The sequence below is a fragment of the Bombus bifarius genome, unplaced genomic scaffold, assembly GCF_011952205.1.
Source record: "Bombus bifarius isolate JDL3187 unplaced genomic scaffold, Bbif_JDL3187 scf7180000008008, whole genome shotgun sequence".
In the NCBI taxonomy this organism is placed as follows: Eukaryota; Metazoa; Arthropoda; class Insecta; order Hymenoptera; family Apidae; genus Bombus; species Bombus bifarius.
In genome coordinates this window covers 6893654-6910702 of record NW_022884386.1, presented here as the reverse complement: position 1 = coordinate 6910702, position 17049 = coordinate 6893654, and the positions used below count along the sequence as shown (strand labels likewise).

Here is a 17049-nt window from a genome sequence, read left to right as displayed (position 1 = left end):
CGATGAAAATTCCGACGGATATTCCTTCAGAGATAACGGAACGTTCGATACTCGCGAAAAAATGCTGCAATTTGTTCGTTTCCTTCTTCTCTTTCCTTTGTTCATAGAAATTGGCGTTCGATTTTTCCTTCGCCGAACGTTACGGTACATCAGGACGACTTGCGTTAAAACGAATATACGAAACTTACATGATAAAATTACCATCCTGATAACACGGCGATTTCGTTGGGGTATCGCGGGCCGAGCAAATGGACCTCGTGCGCCACGCGAGTCGAACCGAGGAATTTTCACGTTGGTACGTCTTATTCGTCTTTTAGAACCTCGGTATATCCAGCGTAAAGCGTGCGGTAAACCATCACGACGTCGTTTTGTAAATTTTACCACGGGACCCGGTGCTATGGCGGCGTTCAACGACAAGGTCGCCAGATAAAGCGGAAGTATAGGAACGTAAACGCTTCAACGATCGGTTCTTATTAAATCGTAGTACCGCCTGGTGCGTTTCTTTGCCTCCAGAACGGCCAATTATCGCGCCAACGACCACATCGTGATAACACCGTGAGTTTCTTTTAACGCGACCGTAGACATCGATCAATCGTTGGCTGCTTGAAAAGAAGAAGAAAAAAAAAGAAAGAAAAAAAAAAGAAAGATAACGAAGTAGGAGAACGGATGACGGCACGTAGAACGCGAAAGTTGCGAGAAGAAAGTGGAAGCTCGTCGTGTCGAGGGGTTGTGAGAAAAGGATCAAGTTCATATAGTTTGTCAAGGGCGTTATTTCACCTCTATCTGCGGGTTCCAGGTGCAACCAAGTTCCATGAGCTGCTGCGCGAATTTCGGCCAATCCTGACGGATGCGGGCAACAGATAAACATCAAGGCTTAACATTTCAATCGTATTCGCAGAACGAGGCAGTTAAAAAAGAGGAGTATTTTCTGTTCTTTTTCTTTCTTATGCGAGGGTGAAGAATTAACCATCGAAATGTAAACTGTGGAGGCTGGTGGTGGCCAGGTTCATTGAGATTCGCGCTGAAAGATCGCTAATATGTGTATCATGTTCCTATTTTGAACAAATTATTGCTTCTCGCATATGATTTATACATACTCGTGTATCCGATATCTTCGAACAAATAACAGGAAAATTATTGGCAATAAAGTATCGAATAACAGGATTGCGATGATACTCTAAATAGAAGAAGTAAATATCAAGGTGTAATACATGAATGTGTGAAGTCTAACGATTCGCGTTTCTAATCGATAAAAAGGTTCTTTCGTTCTCTGAGAGATTCAAACATAGATCGTTAGACCGCGGATTTTTCCCCAAACATAACCGAAATCAGAAAGAAACAGATGCCAAGTAACAATTGAATATTCTAGCGAGTAATTTACTTTGGATATTTTGTATTTATATATCGTATGTATTCTACATACAAACGCACGAATATCCGCAGTCTACTAATCACGTAAATGCCAGTGTATATGTTTAGGTAAAAACTAGAAACGTAATCGATCAATTTGTCTTCCGAGAGGCTCGTGTAGTACATTGTTTATCGATCTCTTGCTAGGATAATTATTTCATTTCGTAACTGATACAAACAATTTTGTCATTATGCGCGCTGACACCTTAAATTCGTCGGATATCCAGTAACCCGGCTACAGGAATGCGAGAGGAAAAGAGATCGTGTCTCTCTAATACGAGCTGGTGCAGTCGTTCGAAAAAAAGAAGCGCGTGTTCGAAATGATGCACCGTAGAATCGCTGCGTCTATCGATCGGGCGCAATGAAAAATTATGTACTTCGCTACGAACGGCAACGAAAACGCTGGTTCGCGGCAAAGGAAAATTACGGACGCATGCAGAAAACCAAGTGGAAAGTAATTTCAAGCTTTTGGGGCGACGTAGTTCTTCCAGCTTGCGCGATTTTGCTAAACCGTGGAAGAATCCCAACGACGAAGAATTCGAAGCGAACAAAGCGAACCGTACTTGCAACAGAGAGATCGTTAATCGCTCGTCGATACGAGCGATGATTAACAATGCACGCGATAACGACACAGGCGGCTCATGGATTATTAACTCGCATAATTTCTGACCTTTTTAATCGCCGGAACGCTCGACCAAAACGAGCGACATACCAAAAGCGTGAGTGTCGGAGAAATTCGTGGTAACACGTGCACGTGGAATAATTCATATCGTCTAGGTTTGTGAAGGTCAGCCATCGTGGGGGAACACGTCGAAAAATTATGCACGGACATCCATGAGCCACGATCGAGGGGAAATCGTGATCTTCGGGCAACGAAGAGGCCGGTATCCATTTGTTGTCTATTTTTGTCTCGCACCATGATTGCATACCATTCAATAATACGCCACAATGCTAATAATAACGTATACTTAATAGGGTGGAACGGAAAAAATAAAAATTATGTGACTATAATTTAATAATGAAAAAAACTTGCCTTTACTTTTTCAGACGAGGTATGCAAAAGTCCATCTATATCAAATGAATTTTCGAGATCCCGTAAGGGTTATTTTTGGAACAAACAAACAGTTTAAGATAAATAGATTTCGCTAAAAAAATTTCGTGCTCGATATTACAATTATTTACAACGTTCCACGTTTAACCAGCATCGTCGTTCTTGCTTTTTATTATATTGCTAATTATTATACTTTTCTATTTATTCCTATATGATCAAGATTATAAACGATCGGCAGGTTCTTTATGTTAAATTATATTTATAAGCGTTGGGCTTAATTCTGTATCAAATTACGATAGACAAAGATTTAACGCGATACAGGAATATACAACAAATGGCCAACTACCTAAAGGCAACACAGAAAAACAAACGCATTCAGAAAGAATGAGAACCGTAACGCAGTAAATCATAGGAGCAATTAAGCGCCAAGAACATGTTGAAATTGCGTTCATCGCGAGCGAACCTAAAATTCATCGCAATCAGACACGCGCTCGACAAATAAAGAGAAAAGTGTCGACGAACGTCGACAAGACGTTGCGTATCATGCAGATCGAGACCGTAGGTGGCGTCTACATGGATCGCTTCTACGTAAAGGATCGTCGAAAATCATACATACTCAGCGGCATTCCCAAAATCTTACGCAAACGAAACGATAACTGTTCGCGTACTTACCACTCCCTTCCGTATGCACAAACAAACAATTACGATCCAATTAAAACGTAGTTGTTGTCGAGTCCGCGTGATCTACGTTACAGAGATGCAAAGTTGCGCGTCTCTCGAACGAATCGTCAGAAGTTTCCGTGAAAGAATTATTCGATGGATAAGATGTACTTTGGTAGGAATTTTTCGATCGAAACAATGCGCCTCGTATGGAAAACTAGCGACCAAAGAAAAGCGGAAAAGCGACGCAACACGGGATGAAGTTTTTTGGACGAAAAATAATTGACGGGCTCATACTCGTAATAAGAGACTCGTGTATCCTTGTCCATGTTTATCCTTTCTTTCTCTTTTTTTTTTTTTTTTTTCTTGAAAGAATACTTCTGTGTGTCTTTAGTCTCTGACCGATATATTTGAATCTTCTTAAACAAAATATTGCTCGTATTGCGCGATTACTATAAGCGTATCCGCAATTCTGTCGTAGAAGGTACCTGATTAAACGACGAAGGCGTGGAACCGTGACGAGAGTTATTTCCGTAGAACCGTGTAATTTTCGTTTAACCATAAATTAGGACGTACACAGTAGCTTACAAAAGTGTTCGAACGCTCGTAGAAATCTTTTACGAATACATATAACACGTGTGTCTTTTAATTTCTATATACATTTTCAGATTGGTTTCAAACTTTAGCAATACGATCATAACGATCGTGTCTCGTTACGGTGCTGATTGTATTTCAAAATGTTTTACGCAACACGTACAATTACATGCGTAAGTGTCTTTTAAGCGTTGAAATACTTTTATCAGCCACTGTAGATCATTTATCATAATCTCGATTCCGAGTACCAAAAGACGCTACTATCTAAAAAAAAAAAAAAAAAAAAAAAGAAAAAATCAATCGTCGTTTTCGTTACAATTATAAATTAAAATCAATTATAATGGAAAGTAGCACGAGTCGAACGTGAAGCATGCGTGCTCCACTGCTGTGCGATGTTAAATAAAATGTCTCAACCGCAGTGCTATCGATTTAGCTTCCGCGTTACGAGCAATAAAACAACACCGGTGAAGCGTTGTTCACGGCCGAAACGCAACGTGATGTCGATAGCGCCACTCTTGGTAATAAGGGAGATATTCGAAGATCCCTTGAGCGACGCTCCGAATCCTGTAAAATCGAACGAACGATCGGGACGATTCGTCGAGTCGTTTCCAAAGATACTTTCTCACCAAGACAACGTGAAATTGTCTGAAAGATTTAAACCTGAGGCATCGCGTTGGATCGTTGTGAAAGGAAGAGAACACGAGACGGTGGCTGAATACGAAAACCACGATACTCCACGATAAGGACGGACTCCTTTTACTAACCATCGTGAACTGCTCGAAGTCCTGCTGAAGCGCCGCTGCCTGTGCCTGGTTCAGGAAGTAATTGTTTTGGTCGATGTTCTCTGACGTTAAGTTCGGTGGACCTGGATGACCCGTGGGACTAGGAGGCGCCGATGGATTATTACTGTAACTCAATGGGCTGCCCTGCGATCGATCACAGATTACACCAGTTATTTACACTCCTGTTATTTTTATTATTCCATTATTACTTCTTTTATTATTCGATCGAATTCTATGTACTTTTTGCCTTTTACCTATCGTATATTGTATATAACATACTCGTAACTATAAAATAATAACTAAAAGGAATATTGAATCTTTGCAAAATTATATTTCCGCTATTTAATTTCCGTTATTTATTTTTCCATTATTGGTCCATAAACACTTATTATAAAAATACTTACTTGAATCGTTAGTCCGGGTGACGATTGAGGCGACGGCCTATTCACCTGCTGCGAGGATCTGTACGAGCCTAAGGAGTTGAGCTGCGGTTGCTGTGTCTGCGACGACTTCTAAGAACAGCCACAAGAAGAACCATTATATCAATAAATTCTCTTTTTCCTTGTCACACGTCGTATACTCCGTCGTCCTCTGCCCTTGGCAAAATACGCGACTAAAAACCAATTAACCTTCGTGGCGGTCTAAATCATTCGATCCGACAGGATGCTCGGAAATAAAAAAGAAAAAAGAAAAAAGAAAAACGACGCGGTCGACCTTTCGACTGCGAAATAATTTCAAGCTACCATCCGATCGTTTTTTGCCTCGTTTCATAAGCTGGAAGCTTGCGAACGAGATCCTCGTAGGGTATAAATGTTTGAGAAATCGAGCAGAGGAAAGGAGAAACGAACGCGAATAACGTGATATACTAACTGGACTTTGCGGTGGCACAGGACTGTGCGGTTGCTGATAAATGTAGTGACCAGTTGGACTGTGGGACGTCGCCGTCGGTGGCTGAGGCACCGGTTGTTGCGAATAACTCTGAAGATCCTGTTGCGAAGTACTTGTGCTGTTTTCTAGCGCCACACCCTGTTTCATAGGCACAGCTATTAACGATCGGTCGGCGGTTTCTTTTTTTCCTTCGCCTAGCCTCAGTCTGAATGGTTAGTAGCGGTAGCTATGCGAGGCTCGCGCGATCGATTTCTATGCCGATTGCGAACGTTCAAAGTCACGGGAAACGCGGTTTACCGACGACCGCGGTGCTCGTCTCTTTTCGTGGTACGGTAAAACCTCCATTATCCGAATTAATAGGGAGATACGTGATTGTTCGGCTGAAGGAATTTCCAGATGATAGAACGGTCTTGTAATTAGTTTTCTCCGTAATTATTATTCTACAGTTGTATATTGTTCTACATACGTCCTCGTTCTCCAACAAATCTTTTCATTTTCATAATATCGAATTTTCGTAATTATATGAAAATTCTATTAAACGATACGATACGTAAATTTAAGATACTTGGACCCAATTAGTCGATATATAAATACTGGAATAAGCACCATAGTACGCCAATGTTATTTGTAGGCACTGGATATTTCAGAAAGTATAATACAAGGATAATTACGAAGGATAATATGTAATATAAATGTAATGTTTAGTTAACTATATTCGCGGATCGTATATCTTTTATTCTGCTGATAAATCAAATCGTAAGATTCTTAATGGCGTTGACCTGCGTTGAATTCAGTTATGCCTTAAATCGTCTAAGGTCTCTGTCTAATGCAATAATACTTCGGATTGAGAAGGCTTCGTCGTCATTTTCATTGCAATTTTCCTCTTCGGATACTAAAGGTTCCATTGTATTTACACGAAACCGAAAAGGCCGAGATCGTCCGAGGGGCGGACGTTTTCTTCAATTTCCAATTTAATTACGAACCAGCGAGCTTTATCAGGTAAACGTTATTCATCCGCGACGGCCGAGCTTTTTCTTCTTAAGCGGACAATTAACGTCTATCCGGTCGAGTGACTCGACCGATAAAAGTTCCTCTTTTCCTCGGAGCCCTCGCGAATGCAAACAAGATTCACAAAGATATCGGATTCATTTAGCTGGCAAAGTTCTCCAGTTCCGATATGGAACTTCTAACCATCGTGCCAGCGCGAAATAACCTTCCCCCAGCTAAGAAACGGACCATGGAAACGAGTTCGAAACTCGACGACAAACATTTTCCATTTACGCGGTGGAAAAATTTCCGATCGAACGTTTACGCCTCCGACGATCTCAGTGAGAAATTCATCGATGAAATTCTATCCGCGTATTTTCGTCCGGAAAAAGCACAAGAGCTAATTCCCGATCGCGTGTCAACGATTCCACGAAACTTCTACTTTTAGCCAAACTTTTTCTACTTTGCAACGTTGACACGCGGTGTCACGAGATCACCGAATTCGTGTCCGAGGTTCGACTATCCGTGACTTTTCGCTGTATTTTACATGTGCGGTTCGACTATTGCCTCTGTTTCGTAAGCTACGGATACTATTAAGAAGCGGGACGATATTAAAAACGATAGAAAGAAAGAAAATGGGGAAAAACGAATCGAAGAACGAAAGGAGATTTGTAGTGAGACGCGCGGCGTTGTCGTAAGCGCAAGAACAAAAAAATTGCTACTAACCTTACACGTGTGAAGGAACCTAGAGTTAACAGGCACTGATAAATGGTTCTGCAAAATAACAAACACAAACAAACACTACAACAAAGGCAAAATAAAAATAAAATGAAATTAAAGGTGGCCGCTAAGCGTACAGGAGGCTGGTACTAATTCGCTCAAACGATCCGAGACCAAATTCAATCTTTTTCCTTTTTTTTTTACCGCGCAAAACCGTTTATCGTTAACGTTGATCGAATCGTTCGTTTTAAATGAAAAAGAGGGCATGCATCGAACGCTTATAATTCACTCGAAGCAATAATACAAGAGAGTAGTGGCAATTTAAAAAATTTTGACCATTTCGTGGCAAACTACACGATCGCTGGATTAAAGAGAAAAGATATGTATATTATAAAATTACATTTTCGTAATTTCTTAGCGCATTTAGAACAACGAGGTACGCGTGTCTCGCGAGAGAACTTACTCGTAGCGAAACTCACGACGCAACGACAGGCATTACGCTTCTTTCGCCACGGTGCATTAACGTTTTACGACCAGGATGTAGGATAAAATCGATATTCAGCCGGGCTACGACTAATCTAGATAACGATTAACAAACCGTGGCCGTGATTGCTCCATCGGAGAACGATAATGGCACTCTATAGAAATTGTACGCGAGTGGAGAGCGGCATGCCATAGTAGTTACGTACAAAGTAAAACACTTTAGCTGGCGATCTAAGTGTTTCATAACCGTCGGTGGCGATAAGTCTGCGTGGAAAAACGAAATCGCTAATCCGATCGTCGATTTCGTTCTTTCTCGTCGAGTCGTACGGAAATCGCGTTCGAACATCGCGCCATTACGTTTCGTTTTAATAACGACGATACGCTACTGTTTATCCGAAAGCTCTGTGACGTTGTACTCGTAACACAGCGATGGTTATCGAAGCACAGAAAAGCACAGAACATCTTTTTTCCATGCAACACTACGCATGTACCAGCCGTTACGTTCTGATTCCTACTAACTAGCTTTATAGAGACCAGGCATCTCTCTTTTAGGTTGTTGCATATAAAATAGCCGATTTCACGATTGCCATATCTGATTCGATATTTAACGACTAAAATTACTATTGAATAATATTTTCCAAATAAAGATTAATCAGAAATAACGAACATTAAACTTAAAATTAGTCACATTAAATTTATACGTTCTCATCTAATTTTTACATCTGACCTACTAACTTGTGATATTTGGAATTGTCAATTACAGTCGGTCAACCACATTCTTCCAAACCGCTACGAATATAGACTCGTTCTAAATTCCACATTCAAGAAGCTCTAAATGGAAATCTAAGTGACAGTAAATAATTTCCAAAGCTGTCTCCTTTATATATAAAATCTTCTCCCTTCCTTTACAGTTCATTATTATCACTAGAAATCAGATATTTTTCAAAAAGCTATAAATATCTTAAAAATCTTGTCAAAAATTCGGCTATTTCATCTGCAAGTACCTAATATACTATACGCATAGTCGACGAGACCGCGTCTTTCTCTATGTTTCAAACCCGAAGTCAAATATTTACGGCATTTGTAATATCGAGTTTGATCAATCCAAAGCGAATTTCTCAATCAAAGTTACGAGAATAGAGAACAGTACTTTGATCGATCAAAGTGAACGGTGAAGAAAGACACAGCGCTGTCGACTATAGAGTTGGCAGGTGCAGCAACATTCTCTAAGAACCCGATACTGTGTACCGTACAGGATCGCGAGGATATTTACTTGGGCGCTGGTCTGATCCTGCGAAAAGGATAGCCTCCCAGCTTGGGGTAAGCTGGTCGGCGACAGATTTGTGGGACTGCTCGTTTCACGACTCTGGAATACACCAGCAGTACCACCATTTCAAAACAGATTCCTTTCTACCAAGGAAACGCTACCTAAGTCTTTTATGTTACTCGAACGTCACGCGACGCTACCTGATATGACACGGTCTGTAGTGGATATGTAAGAAAGAAAGAAAAGGGAACAAAATAAAAGTAGACGCGGTCAAACGGGTTGAGAACGTGTTGAAAATAGGGCAAAAAAAGATATATATATCGTAATCGCGCGCGATTATTCCGATATCGACACGTACACCGTTTCCGCGGACGCATTTTTGCACGAAGTTGATACGACATGGCGATACGATGAATTTCGAACTGAATACCACCTGTTATTTAAATTCGTCATGCCTCGTCCGGATTAGTCGGCTTACTTCACGTTAAATGATCTGACTAACGAGAAGGAGAATAGAAACTCGATAGTGATATTAGTTAGTTAATTGCAATTAGTAAGTTGGCTAATCCGAACAGAGCATCGTTTTCTTCGTTTTACAGTTTTATCGAGGAAAAGTCGTGTCTTGGATTATAGAGACTAGCCTCTCAAGCTGATAGTTATGTAAATGCTATTTGCAGAAACTAATGATTCAAGGGATAATTCAATTGGACGAATTTAGGAGATTCGGAGTAATTTCTTTATCCCTTTCAACTTTGATACCTTACGTATATTTAAATCATAGTTGAACGAATTATCAAAAAACTGAATGATAAATGTATTTATTTTCGATCAAAGTGGATTTATAATGCGTTATTTCTCCTTCGCGAGAAGCTAGAAGAAACGTGTTTCTGTTAGAATTAGAATTTAGAATTTAGATAACTATAGAATTTATAGCTAGATAACTAGATAAAGAAAGAAAGTTTCGGCTATAGTACGAAGGAGACTCGTAGTGCTAAAGAGTCAAAGCCACATAAAATTACATGATCTTGTAGTATATCCGAAATAAATATGAAGAAAAGGGGACGTTTGAACTGTACACTGTACCCAGCCACTGGTAAATGTATGAACCCTTCGATCGATTTGTATAGATAACACGTGAAATATGTGTGACGATAAATATTAATACCAGACGAACTATTAAAAGCAATAGTTTATATCTTATGCAATCAATTATATATAGATATTCTTCTTTATTCAAAACTTTATCAATGATATATTAAAATTAATTCGTGGAAATTTGAACGAGTCCTTAATTTTATTGATGCAATTAATTTCTCTGTATTAATTTGAAAGGGCTTTGTCCAAAGGAAATGAAATCGAAGACAATGAGCTTTTAAAATAATAAAACTGCTCCGTAACGTTTAACGCTTACAAATGACAGTTCTTCTATCGTAAGTTACCTTTTAAAAATAAATTTCATATTACGATTCTCTAATAAAGTTCTCTAATGAAGTATAAAATCGTACTTGGTCTTCTTGTTTGCAATTTTCTAACTGAATTTAATTTTATCGGATAGAAACAAGCGCCCGCATATCTTTCAGCGGTAGCGTACGACGAATCAGCTTAAGAGATTAGACCGACGAATACCAAAGACAGAAATTCCCCTTTATAATGAACACGATAAAATAAAATAAATAAATAAATAAAATAACGAAGGAAGGTACGACTGTAATAAAAGGTGATTTACGAATGTACAGCCTCGTAAGGTTTAAGAAGAAACTGAGCCGCGTGAAGGACACGTAATTGGACGAACTTACGTTGCTGAATGGTGTACTGCTCGAGTGATCCTCTTGATCCGACGGGAAGTGGACCAGGTCGGGCAACGATCGCGTGTTGCCTATGGGAATTTGCTGTCCTGGTGGCTGAGAGCTCGGATCTATGCTGCAAGACAAATACGTGCTTCAATCAGAAATCGATGCATTTACGAGAGAGAAGCGCACGAGAATCTATAGTAACTGTCAGAGTCTCGAGGCGCCAGTCATTCTCGAAACGACTTCGACCAATGTCAATGTTGTCCAACTGTAATACGAAAGTGCAAAACTAGGAACTCAAATTCTACGAGATTAACTGAAATTTGTTGAATTAACTGGAATGTTTCGACTAGAGTAGAATATAATTATTTATCCAAAGAAATTATAACGTGTATACTCCCCTTAAACATTGGATAATATTAGAATAGCAAAATTCTACACGAACGAACTTATCACGTTTATCATCTGTTATCTTCAAACGTTAACATTAAACGGATAGCTTTCCAAAAGCTAAGGAATTCATAATTTTTCTTACGGCCAACCATCGTCAAATGTTTCGCTAATTAACTCTTCGATGATCGATCGTTTAATCGATGTTTTAATAATCAAGCTTCTACTATACGATATTATTAGACAATCGTTTAGAAAGTAGATGATAGATAAGACGACTAATAAAATACAAAGATGAGAGTTAGACTTCGATCGCTTGTCGCGAACGCGCTAAAATTTAAGACTGTCCCGAGGACAGACCGGACGATCCCTATTCAAAATTATATAAACTCTGTGCACGAGCGCATTAGTATGTGCGATATAATGCGTCGTGAATACAATGAAACTTCGTACAATAGCCACGACGTATAAATAATGCATATACTGGTGTGCAACAATAGACAGTGTACTTATCAAGAGGAGATATTCCACGAGATTCGTAAAATTTCAGCCGTCTTTTTCCTTGAGCCGGCTAATCGAAATCGATACGGGGTTGGTATCGCTGGTCGATACAGAGGGAGAGAAAAGGTTTCCTTACTTGCTTCCAGGCACTCGAGGTATTTCACAGGATGATCTTGGCCGTTCGATGAATCCGTAATGCAGGTCCCTGTTGTCGCTCCCGGACCCGGTTATGGTATGCTGATCTATATACAACGAATTATAAAATGTAAGATAAAAAGGTTAAAAGTAGCAACACGAAGGATCAAACGATAAGTAATTAATTCTAAATATTGTTAATTTTGTCGTGTTCAAGGCAATTTGTCGACTATTAACGCTTGAATTAGCGGTGGCTAAAAAACGTCCAGTTTGTAACTTAAGGAATCGCAATGAAGGATACGGTAAACGAAAGTAAATCTAAAACATATATATGGTAGTAAAAAAAAACACCACAATTGTGTAAAGCATAATTATAATTAACACGAGTAATGAATATGATGCACATTTTGATTAAAGAATACACGATGCAAGGATGAAAACATTCTTTAGAAAAAGATCACTGAAATTGTGAAAAACGCAGCATCGAATAATTCAAACATCCAAGAAAATTTCATTATATTAATAATTTAAATTGCCGAGAAAATTTCATTATATTAATAATTCAAATTGCCGAGAAAACTTCATTACATTAATAGTTCAAATTTCCGTGAAAATTTTCATTGTATTAATAATTCAAATTTCCAAGAAAATAATAATAATAATAATAGTCCAAATTTCCTAGAATATTTAATTCATTTTCAAATAATAAAACAAATACATCAAATCTACAAGATTTATAAAATTTATATGAAAAATTACGAATCGATGATTATGATAATTCTGGTAATTCTACAATTAATACAATTGCAGCTTTTCGACGCTTATGCTTTAAAACGTGCCATAGTTGGAGGGTGATGCACACGATACGTAGTCCCAAGGCAGAGCGTCCGATTTCGTTGAAGCAACCTAACACCATGTAATGCTTGCTACTTGCTAACATTACTATGGGTATAACGTTTCAGTTCCGATCCCCTCGTGTCGCTGGTCGGTAACAGATTAAGAGGGAATCATCGAAGCCGCGTATATCCGACCGACCGGAATCGGAAAACCTGCCTCGGCCAATGACCCGTCTTTCTAAAGACCTGTTCGCAAATTCCAAATCTTTCGCAGGAAGCTCTTAATAGTTTCTCGTTTTTTTATCGATACGGTGCCCCATTTTTCGCGAGTATATCACAGGGCAGAATATAGCGAGGTGCTGAATTAATTCATTAAACATTTGTAACGCTATGTTAAGAGCCGAGCTGGACATTGTATTTCGTTCTATTTTTACCTTTCTACTTTTGTCGTATAAAATAAAACGGGTATTTGCACGAAATAAAAATACAAAAAGGTCGCTTTTTATTTATACGTCAAACTACAGGAAATGTATTTTCAAATGGTATATTGCTGGGAAAAAGATAGAAGTAAAACTTTTCTACGTACAATTAATTGAATTCACACGTAGACCATCGTAGGAACGTGTATCGTACTCTGTTTTTAATAGTTCGCGCAATAAATAAAACGCCGACTTATCACTATTGATATTTCTGTCATAAAATGATTTGAATAAATCGAAAAACGAGAAAATGGTTTGTAATTTTCGTGTCAATATTCTATAAAAAAAAAAAAAAACACACGCGTGCGCATTGACTTCGCATTAAAAATTTCTTCAGAGAATATAAATTTTTCAGAATCCAAACTGGTTTACTCCGCTTCTACATAATAGGATTCGTAGATGCATAATTAATATACATCTAGAAGGACAATTATTTTCAAGAACGTAATTATCACGGGAAAATAGTCACACGTTATTCAAGTTTATTAATGTAACAGATAATTGACTAATACCATGCATGCTTGTGTAATATATATTGTATTAAATATCTTGTAATCTCTATAAATATTTCCAGATTTCTTTTAAACATTACCAATGCGATCACGATAATCATATCACGGTGCTAATCAAGTCTCAAGATATTTCATATTAACGCACATTAACGTATTCATGAAAAATGTCTGTAAACGTTCGGATACTTTCGTGAAGCTGTATATATCGACATCTGTCAGTGTCTACTGTATATAGGTAGCTTATATCTTATCGGAGTGACCTCTAAATCAAGGAAGACAATTAAACGCAGCAAAAGAGGATCCTGACAAATCCTTGTTCAGATAAGAAACCAGCTTGCAAGGCTTAAAATGCTTGATCTTCGTCGAAAATTTGCCAGGCAGCCACTCGAGAGGCCGAGTGGCGGACGTACAACGAGGTAACTAGGTAATATGATAATGAGGGAATTTCTGAGACGAGTGTCTTCGTGAAAATCACACCGAAACAAAAGTTGACGAGAAACGTCGGAGGGGAAACGTGGTGATAATTCTCGAAATAATACACGCCATCGGTGACACGTGTCGCCGGAATTATTTACGCGACAACCGAAAGCGTTTATTATGCGGAGCACAGTTGGCTCGAGCGCGAGACACGTACTTTTTCAAACGGGGCGGATCCCAGAAACGACGCGAAAACTGACTTAATGGTTCGAAGATTACGTTCTAGATTAACCACGCTCTGCGTGAAACGTTCTATTCTATTTACGTCGTCGTTACTACGATTCTTTAAATGAAGGGTCGGAGAACGATAGCCAGGACAATTTCGAGAAAAAAATGAGCCTTAAAATGGTGAGCTTGGAGGGTTGTCGTGCAGGGTTTAGAAACGTGAATAAACGAGAATCTCTGAGTACGGTGTTGGTCATCGAATTATATATCTGATCAAATACAAAAATTTCGTTTCTACAATTATACGGATGAAATATCGTTCCTTTCTTTTTCTTCAAATACAAATTTAACAGCAAGTCAATTTCATCAAAACATCGTATATTTAGTCAAAACTCCATTAAATTGCAAAATAAATTTCATTTGTCGATATTTCTATTGCAACGACTAAATTAGTCTCGTTATTCCATATTTGAAGTATGCTCGGTTCTAGCTTTCAGAAATCAAAGAAGAAAGCGTTGCAGTTTCTTTATTTAAAAAACTTCCTTTCAGACAATTCATAGCTAGAGAATTGTCCGGATGGAATACGTACGACAAACGTAGACTGTGACAAAGTGTAGACTTTAAATTGCAAAACGTTCGTTTTCAATTTGCGAACAAAAAGGGAAAATCGCGCGGGAAGATTCACGAGGGCGCGAATTGGCTGAACTGTACCAGATATCGTATCGAATATCCGAACAAATTGACTATTTGTCGCGTCTAGATGACGCGTGTTTCCCCCACGATAAAACATTTTGCGACACAATTCTGTTGCGACTGGTTAACAAGCGACCGCCTGATTGGCGCGCTCTTTTTTCCGCGAATCCTACGCGGCCAGTACAATTTTCAGCGCGGTCGGCATCATCAAAACGCATTGTAACACTAGTAACGTGTTTCCACGAAGCGATGTGATCGGATCACAACGAATCAGATACAGGAGAAAAACGTGTCGATCGCAAGAAAAAGGAACACTAGGCTGGTTCGAGCGTGATGAACAGGAGGAATCGCGCGCGACACCGTTCATCGGTAGACAGATCCACTTAGGCTTAATTAGCGACGATTACTTAAATACGTCCTTATTTCCATATATATATATATATATATATATATATATATATATATATATATATATATATATATAGCGTACGTATGTACGTTGAAATGTTTTGTCCAATTTTTAAACGAAACACATTATTATTATTATTATTTTATTTCATCGTTGCAAGATTATCAGATTACCAACGAACTTTGCTTGCTATATATCTAACTGCCATTCAATTCCATACAACTGTAGCATTCATCACATCCAAACACCCACATATATAGCTTTATTTCTTTTTATTTCTATGTAGACTATCCTATACTTAATTTGTATAGTATCGCGTGTTTACCTTTGGCTTTTAATTAGTTCGGTACCTACCTATATTCCTACGATCTTTTTTCAAATCTCTTATCCTATCTTCCAGCATATCTTCTCTTTCAATACGCTAGAATTTATCCTACAGCATCGTTTTAACAGGTGTTTCAAGATATCTATCTTTAAACTACACAGAATACATTTGCGTTTTTACTCTTCCAACCAGGAACGATTTCTCTCCTACACGTTATCCGCATCTTATCCTCTCAATTAGCCTCTGGTTGCCTTCTTTTCCTTCTTTCTCCACGTATTCCGCTTTCTTCACTGTTCTTATGTATTTCTACCTACTGTTATATTTGGCGTTCCAAATTTCACGATATCGCACTTGACCTTGCAACTCTTTCCCCCGTTCCGTCAGAACTTTAATTATATCAAGCTTCTGCTGCCTTAGACCTTCTACAATCCTAACTAACCGGTAACTATTTCTCCAAAAGTATTCTTCCCTTTCTCTGCTATTTTCTGTCCTTCCTATTTTCCTTTCTTTTTCACTCAGCCATTCCTTAACTAATACTCTACCCACGCTACCTTTTTAATGCCCTTTTCATATCTCGAAGCTCCCTTCCCCTCTTTGAACCTAATTTTCTCTCCCTTGCTTCACTAGATTATCAATGTTTACCGTTATATTACTCTGTAATATAATCTAATTTCTATAATATAATTTCCGTGATTGTTTGTTACGATACTATCTTTCGGTAAGTTTATCGTATCCTTGATATTATTAGTTTCTTTGTTGCAGTAACGATCGCCCCCTGTGGATGACGAAGAAAAGCAGGAAAATCAAGATTGAACGTATCTATACCTCGTCGATGGGGGATGGTGGTGTTTGACTGGCAGGCTTCGTTGGCGCTTTGATGCAGAGCCGAGTCTGAATTCGTTCTCCTCCATGTGTCCGGTGGCGGTGGTGAAAGATACGGAACACCGCTGTACGGTGAGGTATCGTGCCTTTTTTCCATCGGACGAGGTCGCATCGGTCCAACTCCCATGCTCCTACCCCTCTCGTTGTTACGATACACCATGGAATTGTGCTGCATCTCCTCCAAATTGCTGAGCGCTGTCTATAAACGCGAAAACATTATTTAAGTATTTATCTCGACAATCACATTATCTTGCCACTCGAAGAAGCATTTTTACGTGCACACGCAATAAATTTTTATCGATTGCATATCTTGCACGTGTCTATTCAAACGACACGAAAGGAAAAACTCATTCATCGTGTTTCTTTCAACTAGAACAAAAAATATATGGATGCATGTAAAATAAATGTCCATTGTGATGTAGAGATGTTCTGTCATTCTTACACACATACATCGATCGATCGTTCTCACGTATAAATGACAGCGTCATTCTTCCTGAACGTTGCCCTATCTTATCGACCTTAACTAAACCTCTAAATTCTAAACACTTGGACGTTCAACTTCGGCGCATTGCTAATTGCATTCCAAACATTTGGTCCTATCCTCGGGCATAGA

The 17049-nt window shown here is 38.8% G+C and overlaps 1 protein-coding gene across 8 annotated transcripts in view; it reads right to left on the bottom strand.

The window, feature by feature from the left end:
• Window positions 1-17049, bottom strand: part of LOC117206484 (CREB-regulated transcription coactivator 1) — a 64597-nt gene that overhangs the window by 8324 nt on the left and 39224 nt on the right. For 2 of the 8 annotated variants that reach the window (XM_033445871.1, XM_033445864.1), the window contains 9 exons: window positions 16380-16635; window positions 11660-11765; window positions 10639-10762; window positions 8849-8941; window positions 5368-5523; window positions 4902-5009; window positions 4480-4641; window positions 3134-3139; window positions 778-840 (listed from right to left, as the gene is read on the bottom strand). In XM_033445871.1, coding sequence (XP_033301762.1) covers window positions 778-840; window positions 3134-3139; window positions 4480-4641; window positions 4902-5009; window positions 5368-5523; window positions 8849-8941; window positions 10639-10762; window positions 11660-11765; window positions 16380-16635 — 1074 coding nt within the window. Of the gene's footprint in view, window positions 1-777; window positions 841-3133; window positions 3140-4479; window positions 4642-4901; window positions 5010-5367; window positions 5524-7098; window positions 7147-8848; window positions 8942-10638; window positions 10763-11659; window positions 11766-16379; window positions 16636-17049 lie in introns of all 8 variants that reach the window. The other 6 variants (XM_033445866.1, XM_033445865.1, XM_033445867.1 and 3 more) reach the window with 6 other exon arrangements.